This window comes from Engraulis encrasicolus, chromosome 10 (assembly GCF_034702125.1).
Source record: "Engraulis encrasicolus isolate BLACKSEA-1 chromosome 10, IST_EnEncr_1.0, whole genome shotgun sequence".
Lineage (NCBI taxonomy): Eukaryota > Metazoa > Chordata > Actinopteri > Clupeiformes > Engraulidae > Engraulis > Engraulis encrasicolus.
Window position 1 is genome coordinate 18,789,815 of NC_085866.1, and position 22,500 is coordinate 18,812,314.

Below are 22,500 nucleotides of genomic sequence, written 5' to 3' on the forward strand. Positions count from 1 at the left end.
AGCACTCTAAGCTGTGCTCCAACACCTGCCGCAGTACCAAAATCGACCTGATGGGGGGGCGAGGGTCCCTCAGCAGCCAGACGTCCTTAGAACTCACACCACAGACACCCAGCTCAGAGGGTATGACCACACACACACACACAGCTCAGATGTTACCACGACACATACGCACACAAATGCATTGTTATTGTGAAGTGAAGGCCCAACTGGGAAACTCCAGCTCCCATTGTCATTGTGACGCAGCACACAAGTTGCACACATTGCACACAACAAAATTGCATTTATTCCTCACCCGTGCAAGGGGGCAGCCCCCAATGGCGCCCCAAGGGATCAGCGCGGCGGGACGATACCATGCTCAGGGTACCTCAGTCATGGAGGAGAGCACTGTTTAATTACTCCCCCCACTAACCTGGCGAGTCGGAAGTCAAACCGGCAACTTTTGGGATACAAGTCTGACGCCCTCACCGCTTACCCATGACACAGCACACAAGTGAACACTGCACACAACGAAATTGCATTCATGCCTCGCCCGTGCAAGGGGGCAGCCCCCATTGGCACTCGAAAGGGAACAGTGCAGCACACTCGTGCGCACACACACACACACACACACACACACACACACACACACACACACACACACACACACACACACACACACACACACACACACACACACACACACACACACACACACACACACACACACACACACACACACACACACACACACTTACACAGGACTCTAATGAATAGGATTGTGTGTGTTGCCCATTGCAGTAAATGGATCCCCAAGCACACTGCTCTCAGAGGCCTGCGACGACACCACAGAGTGGGTTACAGCCATCGGGGGTGAGTCTGTGTGTGTGCGCGAATGTGCGTGTATGTGTGTGTGCTGTGCCTGTTTGTATGTAAGTCTTTGTGTGCATTTACAAAGTATGCATATATGTGTATGTGTAGATATACAGTTGTATAGGCTTTATATATGTGTGCATGTTGCTTGTGTGTAGATGTGTGCCTGTACCTGGTTCTTCTGTCGAACACAGTAAGTGCAGGTGTTTCAATCAATACACTACATGTCACTGAGATTTATGCTGAGTGTGTGTTCGTATACATGCATGCTTGTGTGTGTGTTGTGTGTTCCACAGAGGACACCATGAACTTCTGGCGCAACCTGAAGGAGGCGGGTCTTCTGGAGGAAGTGATGTCAGAGTTGCAGAAGGAGATGCAGGAAGCGCTGGCTGGGCTGCAGGAAAGGCTGCAACAACCCCCTCTGCTGGTTCCTGGTGAGCACTGAGGGCTACTCTATATACACCCCATAGATGGCGCTCCAGCACTGCATTTAGCTTACAGCAGAGTTTCTTAAACATTTTCTCCCTTTCCCCGGTTAAAGCCCACATTTTGGTTAAATCCAAAGTCTATTCATTTCAAAATATTGTTTATAATTCTTTGGGAAAAGGTGAGACTTTTGCTTTTCACAGATTTATTTTTAGTGAAAGTTTTAATCATACGTATATCCTTAAACTGGATATAACTTACTGCTGTGAGGCATCTTTGTATGATGTTATTTAAGCATGTTTAGGACAATTAGTTAAAGGGCAACTGCAGTATTTTCAACATTAAGCCTCTTTTCTGGGTTGTCTGCAATGTTTTGTTGTTTGCTGCTGTCTCTGTGAATTTGCTACTATAGATTTGGTCTCAATTGACTTTACAATGGCCGTTTATGGGAGTGTGTGTGTGTGTGTGTGTGTGTGTGTGTGTGTGTGTGTGTGTGTGTGTGTGTGTGTGTGTGTGTGTGTGTGTGTGTGTGTGTGTGTGTGTCTGTAGATGCGGCCCTGTTGAATAATGTGGTACAGAGCTTCGGTATGTTGGACCTGGTCAAGAAGGTTCTAGCCGGCCACAAGAGCCAAATGGACCGATGCAGAGAACAGTACACACGCAGCCTTGTGGGTAAGCACACCACACACACACACACACACACACACACACACACACACACACACACACACACACACACACACACACACACACACACACACACACACACACACACAGTGACTGCTGAAGGGAACAATACACTGTCTAGTGTGTACAGACACACACACACACATACACACCGTTACAGAGAATAAGTACAGTGGGTAGAGGCACACTAACATATTACACTGAATACGTATCGTACATTGAATGGCAATTTATTATGATAATACGCATAGACAGGAAATGTAGGTTAATACTTGTTGATTGATTGATAGACTGATCTTTATTGTCTATGGATCCATGCATAAGCTCATGGCGACTTTATCATTATTTGTGTGTCTGTGTGTGCGTGTTTGTGTGTGTGCGCGTGTGTGTGTGTGTGTGTGCTTGTGTGTGTGTGTGTGTGTGCTTGCATTCATGTGTATGTATGCACGTGTGGGTGTGTGTGTGTGTGTGTGCGCGTACGTATGTGTCTACAGCTCTGGAGCAGCAGTGTGATGAGCATCGTAAGCGAGCGCGAGAGCTAAAGAGTCGCTCCCAGACCCTCAATAGCGTCCTGATGACCCTCACGCCCGTCAGCACGCCCACACAAACCCCAACCACACACTCTCACACCCCCACCAAGCGCCCACGCCTCACCCGCGCCGTCTCCGGCCCGGCCTCCATCACCCTCCCCACCTCCTTCATCCAATCAGGAGCCTCTACCTTCACCCTCACCCAATCAGCAGCCGTGCCCACCGGTCTCGTCCAACCAGCAAGCTCCTCCTCGACCGTGACCCTCCCCCTCACCCAGCTCACTGGTCTGCCTTTGGGCAGAATGCTGTCTGGGTCCGCCCCTCTGCTTGGGGGCGGCGGCTACACGCTGCTGACCTCACCGGGGGAGGGGTTTGGGGATGGGACGGGGTTGACCCTACTCAGCTCTGACCCCTCTTCATCTTCTGGTAATACATGTGTAATAAATTAGTATTTCATTAATGACATTTTATTCCTTAATAACCTCCGCCAAGGAGGTTATGTGATCGCCCGAGTTTTGTGTGCATTGGCTTGTTTGTATGTTCGTGGTGCATGTGTGTTTCTGTCCACCAGAGGGCAGAGGTGCGGTCGCTGAGCATGTTATATATTGATTGATAGATTGATTGATTGATATATTCCTTCAGTTCTACTTTGTGTGTTCATTTCATATTAGCCGTGCTTTACAATTGTTTATTGTAAATTGTTTATTGAATTATTTCCATGATGATCATTCTTTAACTTAGTTAATCAAATGGCCGATTACGTTTTTTAATCTATGTCTTGATTATTAGCTGACGTCAATTAGTTTATGTCATGACTGGTCCTTTTAAAAAACATCCTGCCTGCATCCTCTGTAAGACGCTGAAGAAGGCTCAGGCCAAAACGTCTGTCAGTCATGCTAACCCACTAAGCCAAAATACAAGAATCACACCGGAGAGTGCGGCTTTTCTGCCTTGACACTTGCCTCTAATGCCCTGCAGGTGGCGCCACCATCCTGAAGCTGCTGAGTCCAGTTCAGTTCCTCACGCTGCCCCAGCTGTCCACACCTACCAACGCCCCCATCACACTGGCCACCCCACTCCCAACCAGCACAGAGGGTAACACACACACACACACACACACACACACACACACACACACACACACACACACACACACACACACACACACACACACACACACACACACACACACACACACACACACACACACACAAATACATACAACTGCCCCCATTACACTGGACACCCCACTCCTAACCAGCACAGAAGTTAACACACACACACACACACACACACCAACGCCCCATCCCACTGGCTACTCCACTCAAAGGCAGTACAGAGGGTAATACACACACACACACAGACCACACGATATGCATATTGCTGACTCTAATCAATGTGAATGTGTGTGTTTCTTGTTGCAGTGAACGGATCTCCAAGCACCTCCACCATCACCATCGCCACAGCCCCCCTAGCCCCTGCCCCCACCCCCACCCCTCCCAGCAACCCCCCCACCACCACCACTACCTCCTCCACCATCACCATCATCACCACCCCCACTACCCTCCCTACCGTGGAGACGGTGACCGCCACCGTGGATCTGGAGTCTGCTGCCGTGGCAACGCAGCCGGCCCCCAACGCCCAGAGCTGCCTGTCTGTCGCCGTGGAGACGCTGGGCTCGCAGGAGGAGCAGGAGGAGGAGGAGTCAGGGGAGACCGAGGTCAGAGGGCAGGAGGTTAAAGAGGAGGCGGCGGCTACGGGAGAAGCGGGGTCGGACTGAAGCATCATGGGAAAACGCCAATACACACCGCACCGCCACACCTGCCCCACCTGCCCCACTCACTCACCCACCGACCGCCAGTGTTGTGTTATGACTGTTGCTATAGCTACGGCCGTGTCTTGGCGATGCAGGGAGGCCCTCAGAGGGGTCTGTGGTGGCATCCATCTCTTGACCTTTCACCCCTGATAGTGTTTATAAAACCCCACTCACCCCCGATACAGCAGCCATTTCGTCACTCTGGAGCCCTGATTCAGTGTTGGTCATTGCAGTATGACTCCACTTGTTCACGCCTGATATCCCCTACAGCAGTGTTTCTCAAACTTTTCGTGCCATTCCCCCCTTCAGAGGAAGGGTGTCTGTCTGCGCCCCCCTCGAGCAAAATGGTTACGAAAATACAAATAAATAGGCCTTCGTAAAGTTTATTAGAGGCTAATATACACGTATATGGCACGTATACGTATACACGTATATTAGTGAATACATTAATGAATATATTGTGATTGTAAAGTGAATGTGTTGACTTAATGGCAAAGCAGAAAAGTATTAAAGAAGAAAAACCTTCTGACTTCACACGCCCCCCCTCCAATACCTCCGCGCCCCCCTAGGGGGGCTTCCGCCCCACTTTGAGAAACACTGCCCTACAGTATCCATCTCATGTGTAGCGGTGGCCCCTAACCTCTGCTTTAATATCCATATACACCCCTTCAGTGCTCAGCTGTACCCTCTCACCCCTGGCTCCCTTACCTATCTCTGGACCTCCACCTTTTGGCCTTCGCCATTATAATCCACTTTCACCTCGTGCAGCGTTTTTCTTAATCCACCCCTTCTCTTTAATTATCCACCTCACACCCTCCGTCCTCCCAGCCAGCTGTGGCCCTTCACGACGTACTGCAGCTCCACCTGTCTCCACTCCTCCACGGTGACGGGGAGAATGGATTCAGTTGTTACAGACTAGTGCCACATATTCCAAATGACCCGTCTAATCTAATGACCTTGTTTCACCTGTCCAATGCAACCAGGTGATCGTTGTCCTTTTTTTTTACACACCTTTACCCCATACCTCCATTCCCGTGGTAACCATCTGTATCCTTTCATACCTCCTCCTTCTGTGTCCACCCCTCCACTCCTCCCTCATCACCGCTTTCTATCCTTCCATCCACACAGTGCCCAGCTGCATCTCTTCCGTTCCTCAGCTGCGCTACCTGTTAGGTTCATTCACACCCCTTCACCTGTCCTTTATGATCCTCCATGTCTATCCCTCCAGCACCCAAACTGTCTCCCCTCATACCTCGGCTGCGCTGTCTGTTACATTCATTTGCACCCCTTCACCTCTCTCACCTCCTCAGTCATCCTTTCCCTTCTCTTATCCTCCTCTTGGTTGCTGACTTTTATTCTGTTCCTCCTCTCTCTTCTCAGTGTCCTTTATGCACACACACAGTGTGTGTGTGTGTGTGTGTGTGTGTGTGTGTGTGTACACACAGTGTGTGTGCAGTATGCGTGTGTGTGTTTGTGTTCCTCCTCTCTTTCACTGTCTCTGAGTGTCCCTTGTTTACTCAGTATGTGTGTGTGTGTGTGTGAGAGAGAGAGAGAGAGAGAGAGAGAGAGAGAGAGAGAGAGAGAGAGAGAGAGAGAGAGAGAGAGAGAGATCTCTCTCCACTGGCTCCTGAGTGCTCCCTGAGTCTGAGCACACAACGCATATAAGGTCCTGCCTCCCACTGACACCACTGTAATATAGTGTGTGTGTGTGTGTGTGTGTGTGTGTGTGTGTGTGTGTGTGTGTGTGTGTGTGTGTGTGTGTGTGTGTGCGCATGCGTGCACGCATGTGCGCGTGTGCATGCATGCTTTGCGGGCGTGCACCGCTTTAGTATTCTGCACTGTTTATTACAAAAAAGAAACTCCTAACTAACTTTAGAAATGCACAAAACTATACTCCCAGCAAAAGTATTTTGTTTATGAATGACAATGCAAATTATAATAAGTACATTTTACTAAAATAGATGAATACTTATTTAGGTGTTGAATGGAGCCTATTTTGCTATGAAGTGTACCAATATATATTCTTGCACAGCTGATATTTGATGACTTGTGTTGTAAGCAGACTGGAAGATAATATTTTTTTTGTAATGTCTGATGAGAGTTAAGTGGAAGCTGGTATATTTTGTAATGTTTGGTATGACAAGTTTGGAGGCTTGAATAATTTTTTGTATGTGTGCTAAGCATTGACATTAAGCTGATATATTTTGTATGTGTTCTATGCGGCGAGATGAAGCAGGTATATTTTGTATGTTTGCTATGCGTTGCCAAGAAGACGGTATATTTTGTAGGTTTGCTGTGTGCAGGCAGGAAGGCGATATATATACTTTGTATGTTTGCTTTGCGTTGGCAGGAAACATATCTATTTTGTATGTGTGCTATGCGTCGAAAGGAAGTAGGTTTGTTTTGTACGGTATGTGTGTCGGAAGCTACAAGTATATTTTGTATACGTGTTCAATGCGGAGAGTGGATGAGCAACAGTGTGTGAAATCTCAGGAGTTCCCCAGTGCTTTAGGCTGACATCCATAGGCAGCCTGCAGAGACTATTGTGACTGAATGGCTACAGAAAACACAGTAAACAATGTTATTAACCCTGAATAATGTGTTGTCAATTCTGTCTCTCCCATATTGTTCACTTGCTAGTAGTTGGAGTGCTCTGGGACATTGTTGTTGGGCAGGTGGTAAGGGTGGTGGACGTTTGACTGAAGGAGCTCAGGATTGACTCCAACAGCTCCCTGAGGTAGCCAGAGCATGGTTACACACACACACACACACACACACACACACACACACACACACACACACACACACACACACACACACACACACACACACACACACACACACACACACACACACGCAGGTATCCAGAGCATGCTAGCACCCCATCACACAGCCACATACTCTCTCACCCACACACACCTTGAGCAAGGCACCATTCCCTCACACTGCTCCCAGTGGGCTTTTGTCTTCTCTGCCCGCTGGTGAATCGAGATGAGCTAAGTGCAGACTACATTTAGCTTGATAGATATATTGTACAATCACAATGACAAACGGATGCTGTTTGCTGTGGATTTAGATATCGAAGAGGTACCTCCATGCTTTACGGACACATAAAACCATAGACCTCCCCCACGGAGAGCCAGGCAGTCAGAGATCATCAAACTGGCCAGGGGAGGTCTCTTATTCCCTGTTAGAGTGGTACCAGTGGAGGGAATATAACATCAAACATATGTCCTTTAAACAGCTATTGACAAGTAAGAAGTCGCTCATCACTTTATTATTTTGGCCTGAAATCTATCAGCCCCTTTTATGTTTTATCAATAATATAGAGGGTTTTTAAAAAAATTAAAAGAAAGGAAAGGAAAGAGGGAGCGGTTTGTTGTCAATTTCAAGGAACAGCGGTGGAGTTGCATTAATCCCTCTCAAGTCCTTGTCCCCAGCGGAGATTGAAATACCGTAATTGGCTGGTGGCTGTGTACAAATGTCCAAATGCATTACCATAACCAACAGCTCATCACAATAGTCACTAATAATAAGCCTAAAATGTATTCTGTTATGAGAGGCGAATGAAGGGCTAAGCGCACAGCAACTTCAAGAACCAATGAAACAACAGCTAGGTGTATTAAATCGGTGCACTGCTGGATTCATTGGAAATGGTAGGCCTAATGCAAGGTTAATAAGGGATAATTGTCCTCTGCTTTTATAAGTGAGAGCAATTTAGAAACAGTTCACATCGTTTTGGTACTGTGCAATTTAGAAGTCTAGTTTTAAACCCATTCCAAATATGTCCTTAATATGTCCTTTAGATCTTTGATCTTATGTTAAGATCTTTTCGCCTTATCCTCATGGCCAACTGAATGCTCTTACTGCCTCCTTCAATATCTCGAAGGCTTCAACCAGCTTTCACATTTACGTTTTGCCTTGATTGAAAATGATGAGCGCATCCACACGGGGGAGCTGTTTCCCCGCATTTCCCCTCTGGTTCGGCTCGAACTTTTCTCTATTTCGCCCCGGGTTCGCTCCTCACAGTGGATGCTCGGAGTATGGCCCATCGACATTGGACCCTTTCTGCTCTTCAATTGCTTATTGTTACAGCTTGGGCTCCACACACTAATACACACTATAGCGAAAAATGCCCCAGAACGACAAAAAGGACCACCGTTCTCGGGAAACTCTGCATCAACCAACCAACCAACCACTGTCAGCCCTTTGAAGAATGGTAGATTGTTTTCTCCAGAAAACTAAATTTAATATACATGAAATTGAGTTTATTATTAACGAAATATATACATCTTTTACACTCACAGTCCAGCCAGACACAATGTTATGAGCTTACTCTGATCATGGAGTTTAGATGTATTCGTCCAGTTTCATTTGTGAATCAATACAAACAGCATTTCCTTGCAGCTGGGGCAAACGAGGCACTTGCCTTTATTATGGAGAGTCGGTATAGAGAGTAATTAAACAAGCATATTGGGATTCAGTACATGACTTACAGAAGATGGCTTTTTTTACGCAAAACAACAAATGCTTCTCGACCTGAAGGTCCATCAAACTTTGTGACTTGACCGATGAGCCAGACGAGTCCGTATGTTTCCCCTCCTAAATCATGACTTGGATCATAACCCGCTGTGACACCAACACCACACCAGGCTCAGCAGCACAGACACCACAGTGACGCATTATGGGCAACATTCTCACGCATCTGGGATAGAAGTTTGAAGTGAAAGGCGGCTGTGATTGAATACATTAGGTCTACTACGCCCTGACCTAAAGACTTGCGTCATCCTCATATGCAGGGTCCTCTGACCTGACTGAGATCTTAAAGTGGCGCCGTAAGAACCCCCCGTATCTCTTCTGGTTGTCCCACCGGAGCTTGGGTCGGACCCTGCGCATGAATCCTCCGTACCGTTTCTGCAGCTCCTGGCCCGCGCTTTCCTCTTCCGACGACGATAGTGATGGCTCGCTTCGCTTTGGGAATTTTCTCAAGAATCCTCCGTACCGTTTGACGAGGTTTGATGCTGCCTCGTCATATATTCCCGTTTCGCGCTCTGTTGCCACGTCCTCGCCTTCCGTGTCCTCGGAAAACTCAGGAGCCGCGCGCTCACCAAATTTGCCAAGGGGTTGCTCGAGTTTCTTTCCTATAACTCCTTTCAGAATGGCATTCTCATACCAGGGGGATTTGAAAAGTTTGTTTTTGTCAATCCTTTTAATGAAGCCCCCGTATCTCTTGACCAGGTTGGGGAGAGAGTCTTGGCTTTCCTCGGTGTTGGGCGCGCTGAGCGCATCGTCATCCGCAGTTAAGTCCATCGACTGCGGGTTGAGTATTCGGTCACATTTGCTTAATTCCCAGGAACTGGAGAGGGCCCCTTCACACTCTAATGTGCAGGTCTGAAAACAGAGGAAAAGATTTGTGAAAAAAGAAAGAAATGTCAGCCTATTCAACAATTCACTAAACACGTATGGATAGTTTTCGAACCGTACGGGAATGGCACTTAAAACTTCCAGTTCTCCATTTGATCTATGATATGATAATACCACAATCTGCAGCTATTACATGCTATACAATTTGGACCCTTCAATTTTCAAAGTGCAAAATAACTAGTGTGGTTCTGCACAACACAGCGCGGCGCTGTCCGTGGTCCTGAATTACGCGCGTGGCTTAATTCCACTGAACGGACTTTCGGATGCGTAAAAACACAGCCATGCTCAGACAGACACACAAACAAGTCTCCGCACTGCTCTTACCAGGCTATCCACTGATGTTTCCAGCTGTGCGCATTTCAGGCAGCGCGTGGTGCAGTCCGCTGCTGCCAGGGTCGGTGCGCTCAGGATCAACACCAGCACGCGCGCATACCACTCCATTCTGATATCCTAGGACAACAACACACAAAAACATTCAGGTAACGTATACATTCTGATATCCAACAACAACATACAACACCAAACAGGGTAGGGAAACTCGGCCAGGGCGCACAACACATTTTCAGTATAATTTAAGGAATTGTGCTTAATTATCAACCCCTGCCTTTCTGATATCCCGGGACAACAATAAACAACCAACAAATTTACAAGTCGCACAACACAAGAAACACAACACAGGCGATGTTAGAAACATCACAACAAAAAAAGCGGAAAACTGGATAGAATTTGGTAGGATGAATTATCCACTCCTTTACAAATGAACTTGAATTATCCAAAACCTTTTACAAGCTAGTAACGAACTTTTAGATAGTAACCTTAATGGATAAAAAAACAATACCCGTGTCCGTGAATGTGAGCTCACCTTGATGGAATGGTATTTATGCCCTTCCCTAGCACGACTCTGAGAAGGGAAAATAGACAGCTTCTCTCAAGACCTTGAGAATATAAAGCCTGTCGTGTCTGTAGGTGTTCGTCCTCTGAACGGAAGTTAGACCTCCCGCGTTTTATTGCCGTAGAGTCTGTGGTGTCATCGATGCTCTGCGCGCGCCTGGCCAATAGGAACAATACGTTACACGAATACACTCGCCCTCCTCCAACCCCCCCCCCCCCCCCCCATACTACTTCTTCTCATACCCCCCCCTCCACACACACACACACACACCCACACACACACACACACACACACACACACACACACACACACACACACACACACACACACACACACACACACACACACACACACACACACACACACACACACCACTGAGACCTGCAGATTGATGCAGTGTTTGTACGCTGAATCATAAAAGGGTGTGTTTCAACGTAGCTCCTCCACTTGAGCAAACGCAATAGAGGCTGAACGTCGCAAAGGTGTGAGGAGGGACACACACACACACACACACACACAGACACACACGATGCTGAATCGGGCGTCAGGTGCCGCGAGGCCTCCAAAACAGCTCGTGCGTCACTGCTATTTATGCATCTTGATACGACAGCATCTTTTATTACATCAGTGTAAGAAATAATATTTAATATAATATAGTATTATAATATAATATAATATAATATAATATAATATAATATAATATAATATAATATATACACAGCATTACATTTGTTCCACTCTTGTAAAACAAATGTGGGATTTTTCATAAACGTAGGCCTATGGCATGGTAATTTTCTTTTTTCGTTAGGTCCACTGTAGGCCTTTGTGTGGTCTTTGATTTCACCCCATTGGGCGTCAAGGGTATGGTGGCTCTATGAAAAAAAGGTTCCTAAGCAACCCTCAGAAAGGACCTTTTTAGTCGAGTGTTTCTCTTGGTGGTGGTGGTGGTTAATGTGTTTTCTGACTGTCAGTTTCACTGACTGCACGTTATCTATCCTGATGCGTACATTTTTGCCACCAGACTGCCCAAAACAATTTTTGATCTCTCCCAACGCCCACACAACTGTCTCGCACTATCTGCTGCGTTTGTTGTTGCGTGGACACTATATCTGAGAAAGTTTGGCGCGAAGAAGCTCGGAGACAGCGTCGGCGCGCGCGCAGCACCACTCATGTGCGTCATACGACTCCTTTAGCTAGATCGCCCTCAGCCCAGATGAGAGAGTCATGACCGTGACCCGCAGAACACAGAAGGCCCTGATGGGAGATACGGCAAAAAGAGATGGAAATTACTCCCGGCATCGAAAGGCCAAAGTCATTTTTTAACTGACAGCTATGGAAAGGTTTTGGGGATGCCGGTTTTCTAAGGCACTGCGCATTTCCATTTATAAGTTAAACGAGTAAATATATCTCACGAACGACGAAGTCATTCGTGGTTTTCACTCTACATCTAAAAAACAATTGCTCAAATCTTTACATTCTAGGAAAATGAATGGCTGACAAATAAGATTAATTCTTTCGTCACATAAGGAAAAAAGTGAGTAGGCTAGTGTGAGTAGTATCCCTGACAACCAAGGAGCAATTGGCTAAACCTGAACAGAAGCTTCTAGACAACGTTCAGGGATCTCCATCTTGGGTCTTGATCAGGTAGTAGCCTAATACCAGAGATTCTTTTTCTCTCTACTCTCTCTGCTAATACTGTTTTGCCACGTTTGTGTGAAATCACACTTTTGCTGTATGACGTGTTTCAAAGCATGTGCTGTGACTAATGGCAGTGTGAGTGACTTCATCAATCTATCTACAGTTCTTATATTTGTGCAGTAGCCTAATATAGTAGGCTATTCGGCAAGCAGGCTATTGTTTTGGTATGTCAGCAGGCTGGCATTTGTGCAGTGTAGTGTTTTCATGCTGATGTTTGATGCTGATGCTGCTGCCTCTTTGGTGCTGGCTGTTTCACCGCCTGTAGTGTACTGTACTATCCCTACTGATAGGACAGAGTCATGGGGTAATTCCCTTGCCCATTTTTAATAGTGAGCAGGAAGAGAGGGGGACAAATGGAGTCAGTTGTCCAGGGCTGAGGGGGCCCTGGGAGCCCATTACATTTTATGCAGAGAGAGCCCCCCTTTGAGATTATTGTCCCAGGCCCGGCCAAAGCTGTCAGCAGCCCTGTGAGTAGGTGCACATGTAGCAGTGAAGATAATGCCCACACATATATTTTTATTTTCTTATTTTCATGGCATAACATATGTAAACCTTTATGCTTATAAAAGTGTTTATTTCCCCAAAATCCTTCCTCTGCATTGCATTTTGTTATGCCAAGTCATGTCAATACTAAGCTGAGCTGGGAGAGGCTGGTTGGACAACGCTTGCGAAGTGCCTTATCTCCCATTTGTGCTCTGTCCTTTCTTTCTGAAAGAAAATAAACTACATTGCTGAGGAACAGAACAGCATCGGTGTCTGTTCATTGGCACTGGAAAAACAACGCAGGGGATAGCCGGGACAGCAGTGCGCTCTGGCTACAATGGTGCCGTGACCCGGATGGTTTCGCCAGACCATCGCCAGAGTGATCGCCGGTGGTTGCTGCAGAACACCTTGGAGACGCTGATGTTGTTTGAAGTACTCGTATAACTGGAAACATAATGTGGTTTATGATTATTTAGTTTCAACTTATTCTTGCCTTTTTGTTTGGAGTGTTTTAACATATAGTATAACACTGACTAAGAAGTACAACATCTTACATTACACTTAACACTGATTGCTTACATAGCTGAAGACCATTTTAACATGTCTGAGGGTAATGACATGGATGTGCCTTTTGACTGTGATGATGGTGGTAATGCAGTAGTGGGTGTAGGCAGGGGTAAGCTATTTGGGAACATGGACCAGACGCCAGTTAGGGTTGTTCATGACATAGGAAACCCTGTATCATCCTCTACATGTTTGGTTACTGATTCACACACATCTACACCACACAGGCCTAGCCTGATGAATTTTCCTGTCATAGGGAGGGGTGTTAGTGCAGTACGCCACCCTGTTTCATCATTCACACACATGCACACTGATGAGCCCCCTAGTCCAGGTGTGAACACTACTGACATAGGCCATCTCATTACACAGTTAGCCCACCGAATAGGTGAGAACATCGAGAACATCGCAAGTCAACTAAATATATCTGCCCATAGCCAACATAGCCAGCCCACTGCCACACCTAGTCTGAACATGGGCCAGGGACAGTCCGACTTAAACATGACTGGAGTGAAATTAGTGATGAAGACAGATGTCCGAGAGCCACCATACTTCAGAGGTGATGGGACCGACAAGCGCACAGTGCATGAGTGGGAAGAAATCATGGATTTCTGAAAAAGAGGGGTGTCCCACCACACGAGTACTCCCATGAGATTATGTCCAGGCTGATGGGAAAGGCCAAAGACATTGTTAAAGTTACACTGCGTAGTATTCCTTAAAGCCAGCTGAGAATCCTAAACTTGTCACTTAAAGGGGTATGCCACTATTTTGGGGCTTAATACAGTTTAAATCATTGGCTGGGGTTTAGAAAGATGGTAAAGTGTCTTATTTTTCATGTTAAACGTTGTCTTGCTTTACGACAAGTTAAAAGAGGGAATATGTCGCTAAGCTAGTGAAAGTCAATGGATCCGTGTAGCATTGTAGCATGCTACACGGATCCATTGACTTTCACTTGCTTAGCGACATGCTCCCTCTTTTAACTTGTCTAAAAGCAAGACAACGGCATACATAAAAAATAAGACACTTTTCCACCTTTATAAACCCTGGCCAACGATTTTAACTGTATTAACCCCAAAATAGTGGCATACCCCTTTAAAGAACCAGTTCAGTCAATTTCAACATGTAGTTGTAATGCTCACGCTATCCAGTACCTGAGTTTTTTTTTTCTTCTTCTTCAGCCTTTTCCGAGATGATGGTCATTGTAATGGGGGCAGCGCTTTGTTTACATTTCAAAAAAACATTTTTATTCATTTACAAAAACATCCGAAAAGGTTATACAACATCTCTAGACAACTAGCAACCAGTGGTACCTTTTGGGAAAATATTTGGAGTAGGCCTATGTTAATTAAAAAAAAAAAATGTAAACAAACGCTGCCCCCATTAGATGAGTTCATTTCTCGGAAAGGGCTTAGCTGGAAAATGTGGCATCACCGGGTACTGACAAGCAGGGCCGCTGACAGGTTTGGCTGGGCCCGGGACAAATTTTTCTCAATGGGCCCCCCCTCCCAACACCAAAAAAGCCCCCCACCCCCTCATCCCTGACGGTCCCTACACAAAATAGTCAAACGCCCAACCACAACCACGTAATTCCCTTGTGCAGCTCCAAAACACACCACGTCGGGATGACAAGCCCATTTATAACGGATAAACAAAAACTTATTTACAACCTTACGGATATGGACTGAGTGGAGTTATGGTTTTCAAAATGCTATCACAATAAAATCCACGCTATTGTATTACTTAAGCTCATGAATAGCACATTTTTCATCACATCGACCATTTTCACTTGACCCAGGGGAATCATGTCAAGGACGCGTGTATGTCCGCTGAACTTCCAGAGAGGGGAACAAGGCGGAGCACATTCATCTTGCGAGTGTCAAGTTCACCGCAATCAGAACCGAAAGTTAGGCCTACAGGTTACCCCAAAACGACACCGTTATAACCCATTCGTTACATTCAATTCTAGGCTATCTAAATGTCAATTTCACACGTTGACATGCCACTGGCTTATTTTAAACCAAATAAGTTTAAACCAGAGTCGAGTTACACTGGCTGTAATTCAGCTGACCGGGGATGATTATCATATCAATTCAGCCTGATTGGCGTGCGCGTGCCTGCCTGAAACTTTTGATTTGGACACATAATTGCAGAGTAATGCGCATATTCATAGATTCAATTACATAGGCGCATGAAACACATTGTTATTAAGCCGATGTGGTAATCAAATTATTCGATAGCCTACCCTCTGTCTCTCTGATAGCCTACTGAATCCCGTGTGACTTGCTCACGGCCTCCTGTGCCAATGTTAGGCTACTTGACGACGGGGCTGGAAAAAGTTTGCCGTGTCTTACCTGGATCTGCTGCACAGCTGGGGTGCGATTCTCAAAGTGCGAAGTAGCTAGTTCTTTTTCTAACTTCGCTCGGTGTTTCACTATGGGATACGCTTGGGCGTGACCATCTATGGAAGCTCCAATGACATTACGTCTGTCAAAGACAGACAGTCGACGCAGTCGGGCTCCGCCCGCTTGGGGTGTCTACCCCCGTCGACACGCTGAGTCCAGCATTCTCGCTTTCTTCCCGTGAAGATCTACTACAAGCTCCTCGCACCTGCCAAGGCTGTGCTCGCTTAACCGTTCACAGACGGACCGTCCAGGACCCCGTCGCCGAACGCGACCATGTATACATGTATGTATGCATAGTAAATACTATAAAAGTTGCTAACGCTTGTGTCTCGAACGTTAGCACACAAAGTAACTACTGCTTGGAGTAATGTGCACTCTGAAGTAGTGGTGACTTTGAAAGTGAGGTGCCTCCTATCCGTATCTGGACAGTGAAGTTGAAGTACAGCTGGAGTAGATCCATTGAGTCCAGACATCACCTCAGCCACCCCAAGTAACACACAGCGCTAGTCTACTTCAGAGCGTGACTCCACCCATTAGCTAAACTTGTAGTACATATTTGACCACAAATGTGTCAATATCTTTTAATCCTGTGGTGCAAAAGCGATGAAAATCAATCGACATGCACACAAAGTGATGATACAGCTGTGAGAGTGTTCAGAACACAAATTCACGTCATGTCATTTGTTCGTGAAAAAAAACCGTCATATCCTTGGAATCTGATGAATCCCACACTAATAATATACTTTTAGCTGTATGCCGATTGAATTGCGTCTCATTTCGATGTGTAATTTGTGAAATATTTAGATAAGAAAGTATTGGTTTCTCCCGGAAATGTGCTGGTTTACGTGTCAACTATTTAAATTTTATTGGTGCGAATTTCATTTCATAGCCTAGGGGTATTTACGCTTGCCTATCAATGGGAAGACGCGAGCCACGCGGGTTCGAAACCAGTGTGCAGCATGTTGACAACAACTCGTGAAATCGTGTTTTGGACCCTACAGTGTAACACATTTTCCCTTGGCTGCACGTGTGTGTTGGTAATGCACAACATAAATTATCTATTTCTGCCAGATATTTCCAAAATTGTGGCACTGTAACCATGTGGATTCGAACCGGTGTGGCTTCTGTTTTCCCATTGGGATGCAAGCGTGAATACCACTAGGCTATGGAATGAAATCTGCGCGGAAATTTCTCAGGGATATGACACTTTAACAGACGATTTTCTGGGAGTAACCACAACTTTATTGTCCAAATATTTTACAAATTACACCTCGGAATGAGACGCAATTCAATCGGCATGCAGATAATACTGCATTATTGGTGCGGATGGTGTCAGATTGTAATGCCACGGCCGTGTTTTTTCACAAAGAAATTACAAGGTGTGTTGTGGAGGAAACAGCGGAGTCACGGTGTCGTGACATCCAATCAAATGTGCTGGTGGTGGTTGTACATTATTGCTTTCTACTTCACGCACTGAATTTAGGAGGAAACAGCTGAATCATGACTCAGCAATCATGCATATCTCTTGTTGCTTCTTTGGTCACGCACTGCAATGCCAAGAAAGTAAGTAGCGGTGTGGACTCAGGAAAGCAGCCGCACTACTTTTGGCTTACTGTGGGAATAGTAAGGTTTCGAGAAATGCACGGATTTCGCCTTGAAGTAAGTAGATAACTACAAAGTACGTCTGTAGTTCAAAGCTAACATTGCGGGAACGCACCCCTGCTTTTACTGGTGCCTGCTACATCATTCCAGTCTTTCCTGAAATGTTTAGCCAGAGAACCCCACCGCCTTTTGGCTTCTTCCTCTCTTTTTCGTTTTCCCTTCTTTTCTGCGCTCCTGACTTCTGCATGTTTACTAACTATCTCGCGCACACTGACCACTTATCGAATGCTGTCGTCTTTTTTTCTAGAAAGACCAATCCATTTTGGAATAGGGGTGATAGGGGGTTATTGGCCGTTTTTTCAAGGGCAATGAAGACAAACATCTATAAGTAATTGTTTGAATGCAAATAAAGCACTTTTCTACCCTAAAAAACAACACATTTTGAAGTGAACGTATCATAATTGAGCCCAACGTCATGGGGGCCCAGTTATGGGCCCCCCTCTATTCCAGAATTCCCAGGGCCCGGGACAAAAAGCCCTTTAGTCCCCCCCTGTCGGCGGGGCTGCTGACAAGTCAAGGGTAGTGTGAGCAATACAACAGCATATTTGGACAACAGGTTGGACAACGCTTGCGAAGTGCCTTATCTACCATTTGTGCTCTGTCCTTTCTTTCTAAAAGAAAATAAACTACATTGCTGAGGAATAGAGCAGCATCGGTGTCTCTTTATTGGCACCGGAACACAACGCAGGGGATAGCCTTGACAACAGTGCGTTCCGGCTACACACATATCCAAAGTCACTTTTTTTTACGTGCCAAACAATGGTGTCAGACAACGGACAGAGGTAAGTTTGCACTCTGCTCCCTGCAGTTGTGCTCTAAAAATAAACTTTATTTAATTAAAACATGCAAGCTTTCGATCACCCTGGATCTTCACCAGGCCTGATCGAAACGTTGCACGTTTTAATTAAATAACATTTATTTTTGGAGTACCATTGTAGTCTGCAGACCTACCTCTTTCCCTAATTCCCTGCATCAACAGGGCTTGGCAAGGGGTTCATTTGCACTATGTGCACTACTAACACACAGAGGCAAATGCGTGGGCGCACATACAAAAACAAAATCACAGAGGAGAAGGGGCGAAAGACAGACAGACACACACACACACACACACACACACACACACACACACACACACACACACACACACACACACACAAAGACACACACACACGGACAAACACGGACACAGCGCTATGGACTAATTTTTCTAACCCAGCATGGCAGGGACCCCAAAGACTCTGCTTGTCAGAGCTGGTTTATAAAGTGCAGCTAAATTACTGTATGGGCCATGATACACTGCTGTGTGTGCCTGTGGAGGGAGGGGCAGAGAATAACAGCTTGTTCATAGGCACCATGTACACACACACACACACACACACACACACACACACACACACACACACACACACACACACACACACACACACACACACACACACACACACACACAGACACACAGCGACAGAAAGACAGGCAGGCAGACAGAAACACACACACACACACACACATACACACACACAGTGAAAGAGAGAGAGACAGACAGACAGACACACATACACACACACACACATGAGGAGAGAATGAGAGAGAGATTGAGAGGGAGAGAAAGAAAGATGCTGTTAAAAGCCCTCTCCATACGGGGTGCTGTGCAGGGGCCTGACTGTCACCTCAATGCCCACAGTGCCCTGCTCTGTTCTCTCTCTCTCTCTCTCTCTCTCTCTCTCTCTCTCTCTCTCTCTCACTCACACATACTCTCTCTCTCTCTCTCTCTCTCACACACACACACACACACACACACACACAGTAAATACATACAAATTCACATAGACAAATTATCGATTATAAGGTCACAACCACACACATGTGCACACACACACACACACACAGTAAATACAAATTAACATAGACACATTATCGATCATGTGGTCACACACACACACGCACACACACACACACACACACACACACACACACACACACACACACACACACACACACACACACACAGAGTTGACTCAAAGTGCTATCAAATTCACAAACACACATTCCCTAATTCACACACCAGCTCTCTAGGCTGCTGTATTGCACCAATTTTCTCTCTCTCTCTCACACACACACACACACACACACGCACACACACAGTAACTTAATAGTCCTAAATAAAATTAGTCTGGAAGCGTTCATAACATGGCCTAATTTCATGACATCAGAACTAGACCCACTAACGCAGGAAGACTGTATAGTTCTACTTACCTAAAAGGCGTAATTACGTAAATGTTAAAGGGCAACTCCTGCCAATTTCAATGTGCTGTTGTATTGCTCACGCTACCCTTGACTTGTCAGTACCCGGTGACGCCGCATTTTTTGGCTCAGCCCTTTCCGAGATATGAGCCATTCTAATGGGGGCAACTTTTATTTACATTTAAAAAAAAACATGTTTATTTATTCCCAAAAACATCCAAAAGGTTATGGAATATCAGCAGACAGTTAGCAAACAGTGATACCTTTTGGGAAAATATTTGGAGTAGGCCTATGCTCATTTTTTAAAAAATGTAAACAAAAGTTGCCCCCATTAGAATAGCTCATATCTCGGAAATGGCTGGGCCGAAAACTGCGGCGTCACCGGATACTGACAAGTCAAGGGTAGCATGAGCAATACAACAGCACATTGAAATTGGCAGGAGTTGCCCTTTAAGGCTGCAAGGGAGGGATCTTGTATGCTGACACATTTCAGCATGATGGTTCTCATCTCAGCCTAGCTCTACTACCTCTCTTGTGTTTTACTTAAAGGCCAACTTCCGATAAAACTCAGTTTTACTCACTCCTTTCGAAGATCGGACGGTCACCCCAAGTTAAACTCACTTGCAAGGCTCTCATAGCGGTGCGTCAACTCTCCTGGCTGTGTTTCCCGGTGTTTCCCAATTTACATCAATAATGCAGAGAAACGAGCGAATCACAAAAGCCTTTCTGTGTTTCGTCACGTCGAAAGAAGGCGTTGCCCACAAAGGTTTATATCGACCCATTTATCTAAAAACATGTCGAGTAATTTTTTTCTGCTTGTTTTCAAAACAAGCAACGTCTGGTGGTCCGAAACATAGCTTAGCTTAGCTATCAGCTGGTTGCTACTCTCAGGTACACACACAGCACAAAGCCTCATACATAAAGCCTGCTCACTCCGGTTGCTCCGTGCCTACAGCTCGCCTAGGGGTCGCTGTCGAAAGAGCACAGCCCTGAATGGAGCCTGCACGCCTCCGTTGGCGCCCCTATAGTGCAGTACCATCCGGGGAAGTGGCGACTCTGTTTCCCATTACATTCTCTCCCAAGGCTGGAGGACTGAGCCAATCAGAGACGCGTTTCTTTGAGAGCAGGAGGAGTGAGCCAATCAGAGACGCATTTCCACGAGAAACACGGAACACTCTCTCGTTTCTCCACAAGCCACCTTGCCAGCTTGCAAAAACGTCTTGAAACAAAGCAACCAGAACGTTTTTTAAAACAGGACCAACGCGTAACACATTCAATAACAATTGGGAACACGGCAATATTAATTAAATTACGTTGAGAGGCGATCTTTAACATTTACATTACATTACACTTAGCTTATCCAAAGTGACTTATTGATATTACAGGTTATTGGTTACAGTACCTGTAGCAAGGTGGGGTTCAGTGTCTTGCTCCAGGGCACTTCAGCCATGGATGGAGTAAAGAGATTGATAAGGATGGGCATTCAACCTGCAACCCTGTGATCTAAAGCTATCAATAAAACCACGGCTACACTATACGGTTGCCTTATTAACTTGGCAGGTGGGCTATATATTACTGGTGGTGAACCTGATCCTGATTCTGTTCCCGAACCTGTACCTGTACCTGTATCCTGAACCTGAACCCGAACCCACTCTGCCTGAATCTCCGTGATCGACCTGGACCTGTCTGATTCTCTCTTCTCTCCTGCCCCTGGTAAAACCTGACCAGCTTGTTCTCCTGACTTTGATTCGTGTTGTGCGTGTTACCCCCAGGACTCTGGACCCCAGCGAGTGACCCCTTTATGCTACCATACTTTGTTTTGAAAGATTTTTTTGGGACCTTTGCCCTTTATGGGAGATAGGACAGTTGACAGAGTGAGACAGGTAATTAGTGGGGAGAGAGAGATATGGAAGGTTCTGCAAATGACCCGGGCCGGAATCGAACCCGGGTCACCGGCGTAGCAGTGCAGTGTCCAGCTGATTAAGCCACGGCTGAGCCCCGTCACCATCATTGACTCTTCTGCCAACTGGGACACACACTCCCAATCCTCTAATGCAGTGTTTCTCAACCTTTTTTAAGGCGAGGCACCCTTTCAATTCATGAAAAATGTCAAGGCACCCCAAACCAACAAGCCGTAACATGGCATTGCATCCGATACCACACAAGCTTAGAAAACGCGACCTACGTTTGAAGTTACAGCTGACTGGGGCGACCTATATTTACTTTATCGTGCGTAAATGGCAGATGAAAGATTCCACTGACTAGCATTAACTTATCAATTTAGACAAATATGTATTATATTACATAATTTATTTATCAACCACATTTCCGCGGCACCCCTGAGGGGGGCCCCCGGCACCCCAGGGTGCCCCGGCACCCCTGTTGAGAAACACTGCTCTAATGAACTGTTACATGTGACGCAACTGGGTCCTCATCTGTTCCTCATAGTTTTGTTGTTACTATTGGAAGCCACACCTCAACGCCGATATCACTTAGCTGCGGGGTCACGCAGGGCTCTATCCTGGGACCATTATTATTTAATCTTTATATGCTGCCACTGGGAGAAATTATTAGGAATAACTCAGTAAATTACCATAGTTATGCCGATGATACTCAACTCTATCTATCCATAACCCCAAACTACTACGCCCCTCTGACATCACTCTTTCACTGCATAGATGAAATGAACAGCTGGATGTCCCTCAATATCCTCCTTTTTAAATCGCAACTCAAGACAAGGTTTTAATGCTTCTAATTCCCTTTGATTACTTTGTTGCTTTAACTCTACTATGGTTTTATTGTTATCTATTCTCAATGACTTCAAATATT

The 22,500-nt window shown here is 45.9% G+C and overlaps 2 protein-coding genes across 2 annotated transcripts in view; one reads left to right on the forward strand and one right to left on the reverse strand.

Annotated features, from left to right (window-relative positions):
* LOC134456768 (glucocorticoid modulatory element-binding protein 2-like) overlaps positions 1–6,911 on the forward strand; it is a 15,426-nt gene extending 8,515 nt beyond the window's left edge. Inside the window, exons 6-12 of the mRNA XM_063208294.1 lie at positions 1–120; positions 778–849; positions 1,146–1,283; positions 1,825–1,947; positions 2,457–2,918; positions 3,471–3,587; positions 3,917–6,911. The exon at positions 1–120 is cut by the window's left edge and continues 35 nt beyond it. Coding sequence (XP_063064364.1) covers positions 1–120; positions 778–849; positions 1,146–1,283; positions 1,825–1,947; positions 2,457–2,918; positions 3,471–3,587; positions 3,917–4,272 — 1,388 coding nt within the window. The 3' untranslated portion in view covers positions 4,273–6,911. The remainder of the gene's footprint in view (positions 121–777; positions 850–1,145; positions 1,284–1,824; positions 1,948–2,456; positions 2,919–3,470; positions 3,588–3,916) is intronic.
* Positions 6,912–8,654: 1,743 nt separating this feature from the next.
* pdyn (prodynorphin) lies at positions 8,655–10,681 on the reverse strand. Its single transcript, XM_063209620.1, has 3 exons — positions 10,595–10,681; positions 10,057–10,182; positions 8,655–9,699 (listed from the first exon to the last, which is right to left on the reverse strand). Exons 2-3 carry the CDS (start codon positions 10,171–10,173, stop codon positions 9,079–9,081), a joined length of 738 nt encoding a protein of 245 aa, XP_063065690.1. The 5' UTR covers positions 10,174–10,182; positions 10,595–10,681; the 3' UTR covers positions 8,655–9,078.
* Between the last annotated feature and the right edge of the window lie 11,819 nt (positions 10,682–22,500).

Excerpts from the sequence above, each read along its gene's own strand:
- pdyn (XM_063209620.1), bottom strand. The coding sequence starts at position 10,173 with ATGGAGTGGTATGCGCGCGTGCTGGTGTTGATCCTGAGCGCACCGACC. Across the intron at positions 9,700-10,056 it reads AAACATCAGTGGATAGCCTG|ACCTGCACATTAGAGTGTGA; the intron begins GTAAGAGCAGTG and ends CTCTGTTTTCAG.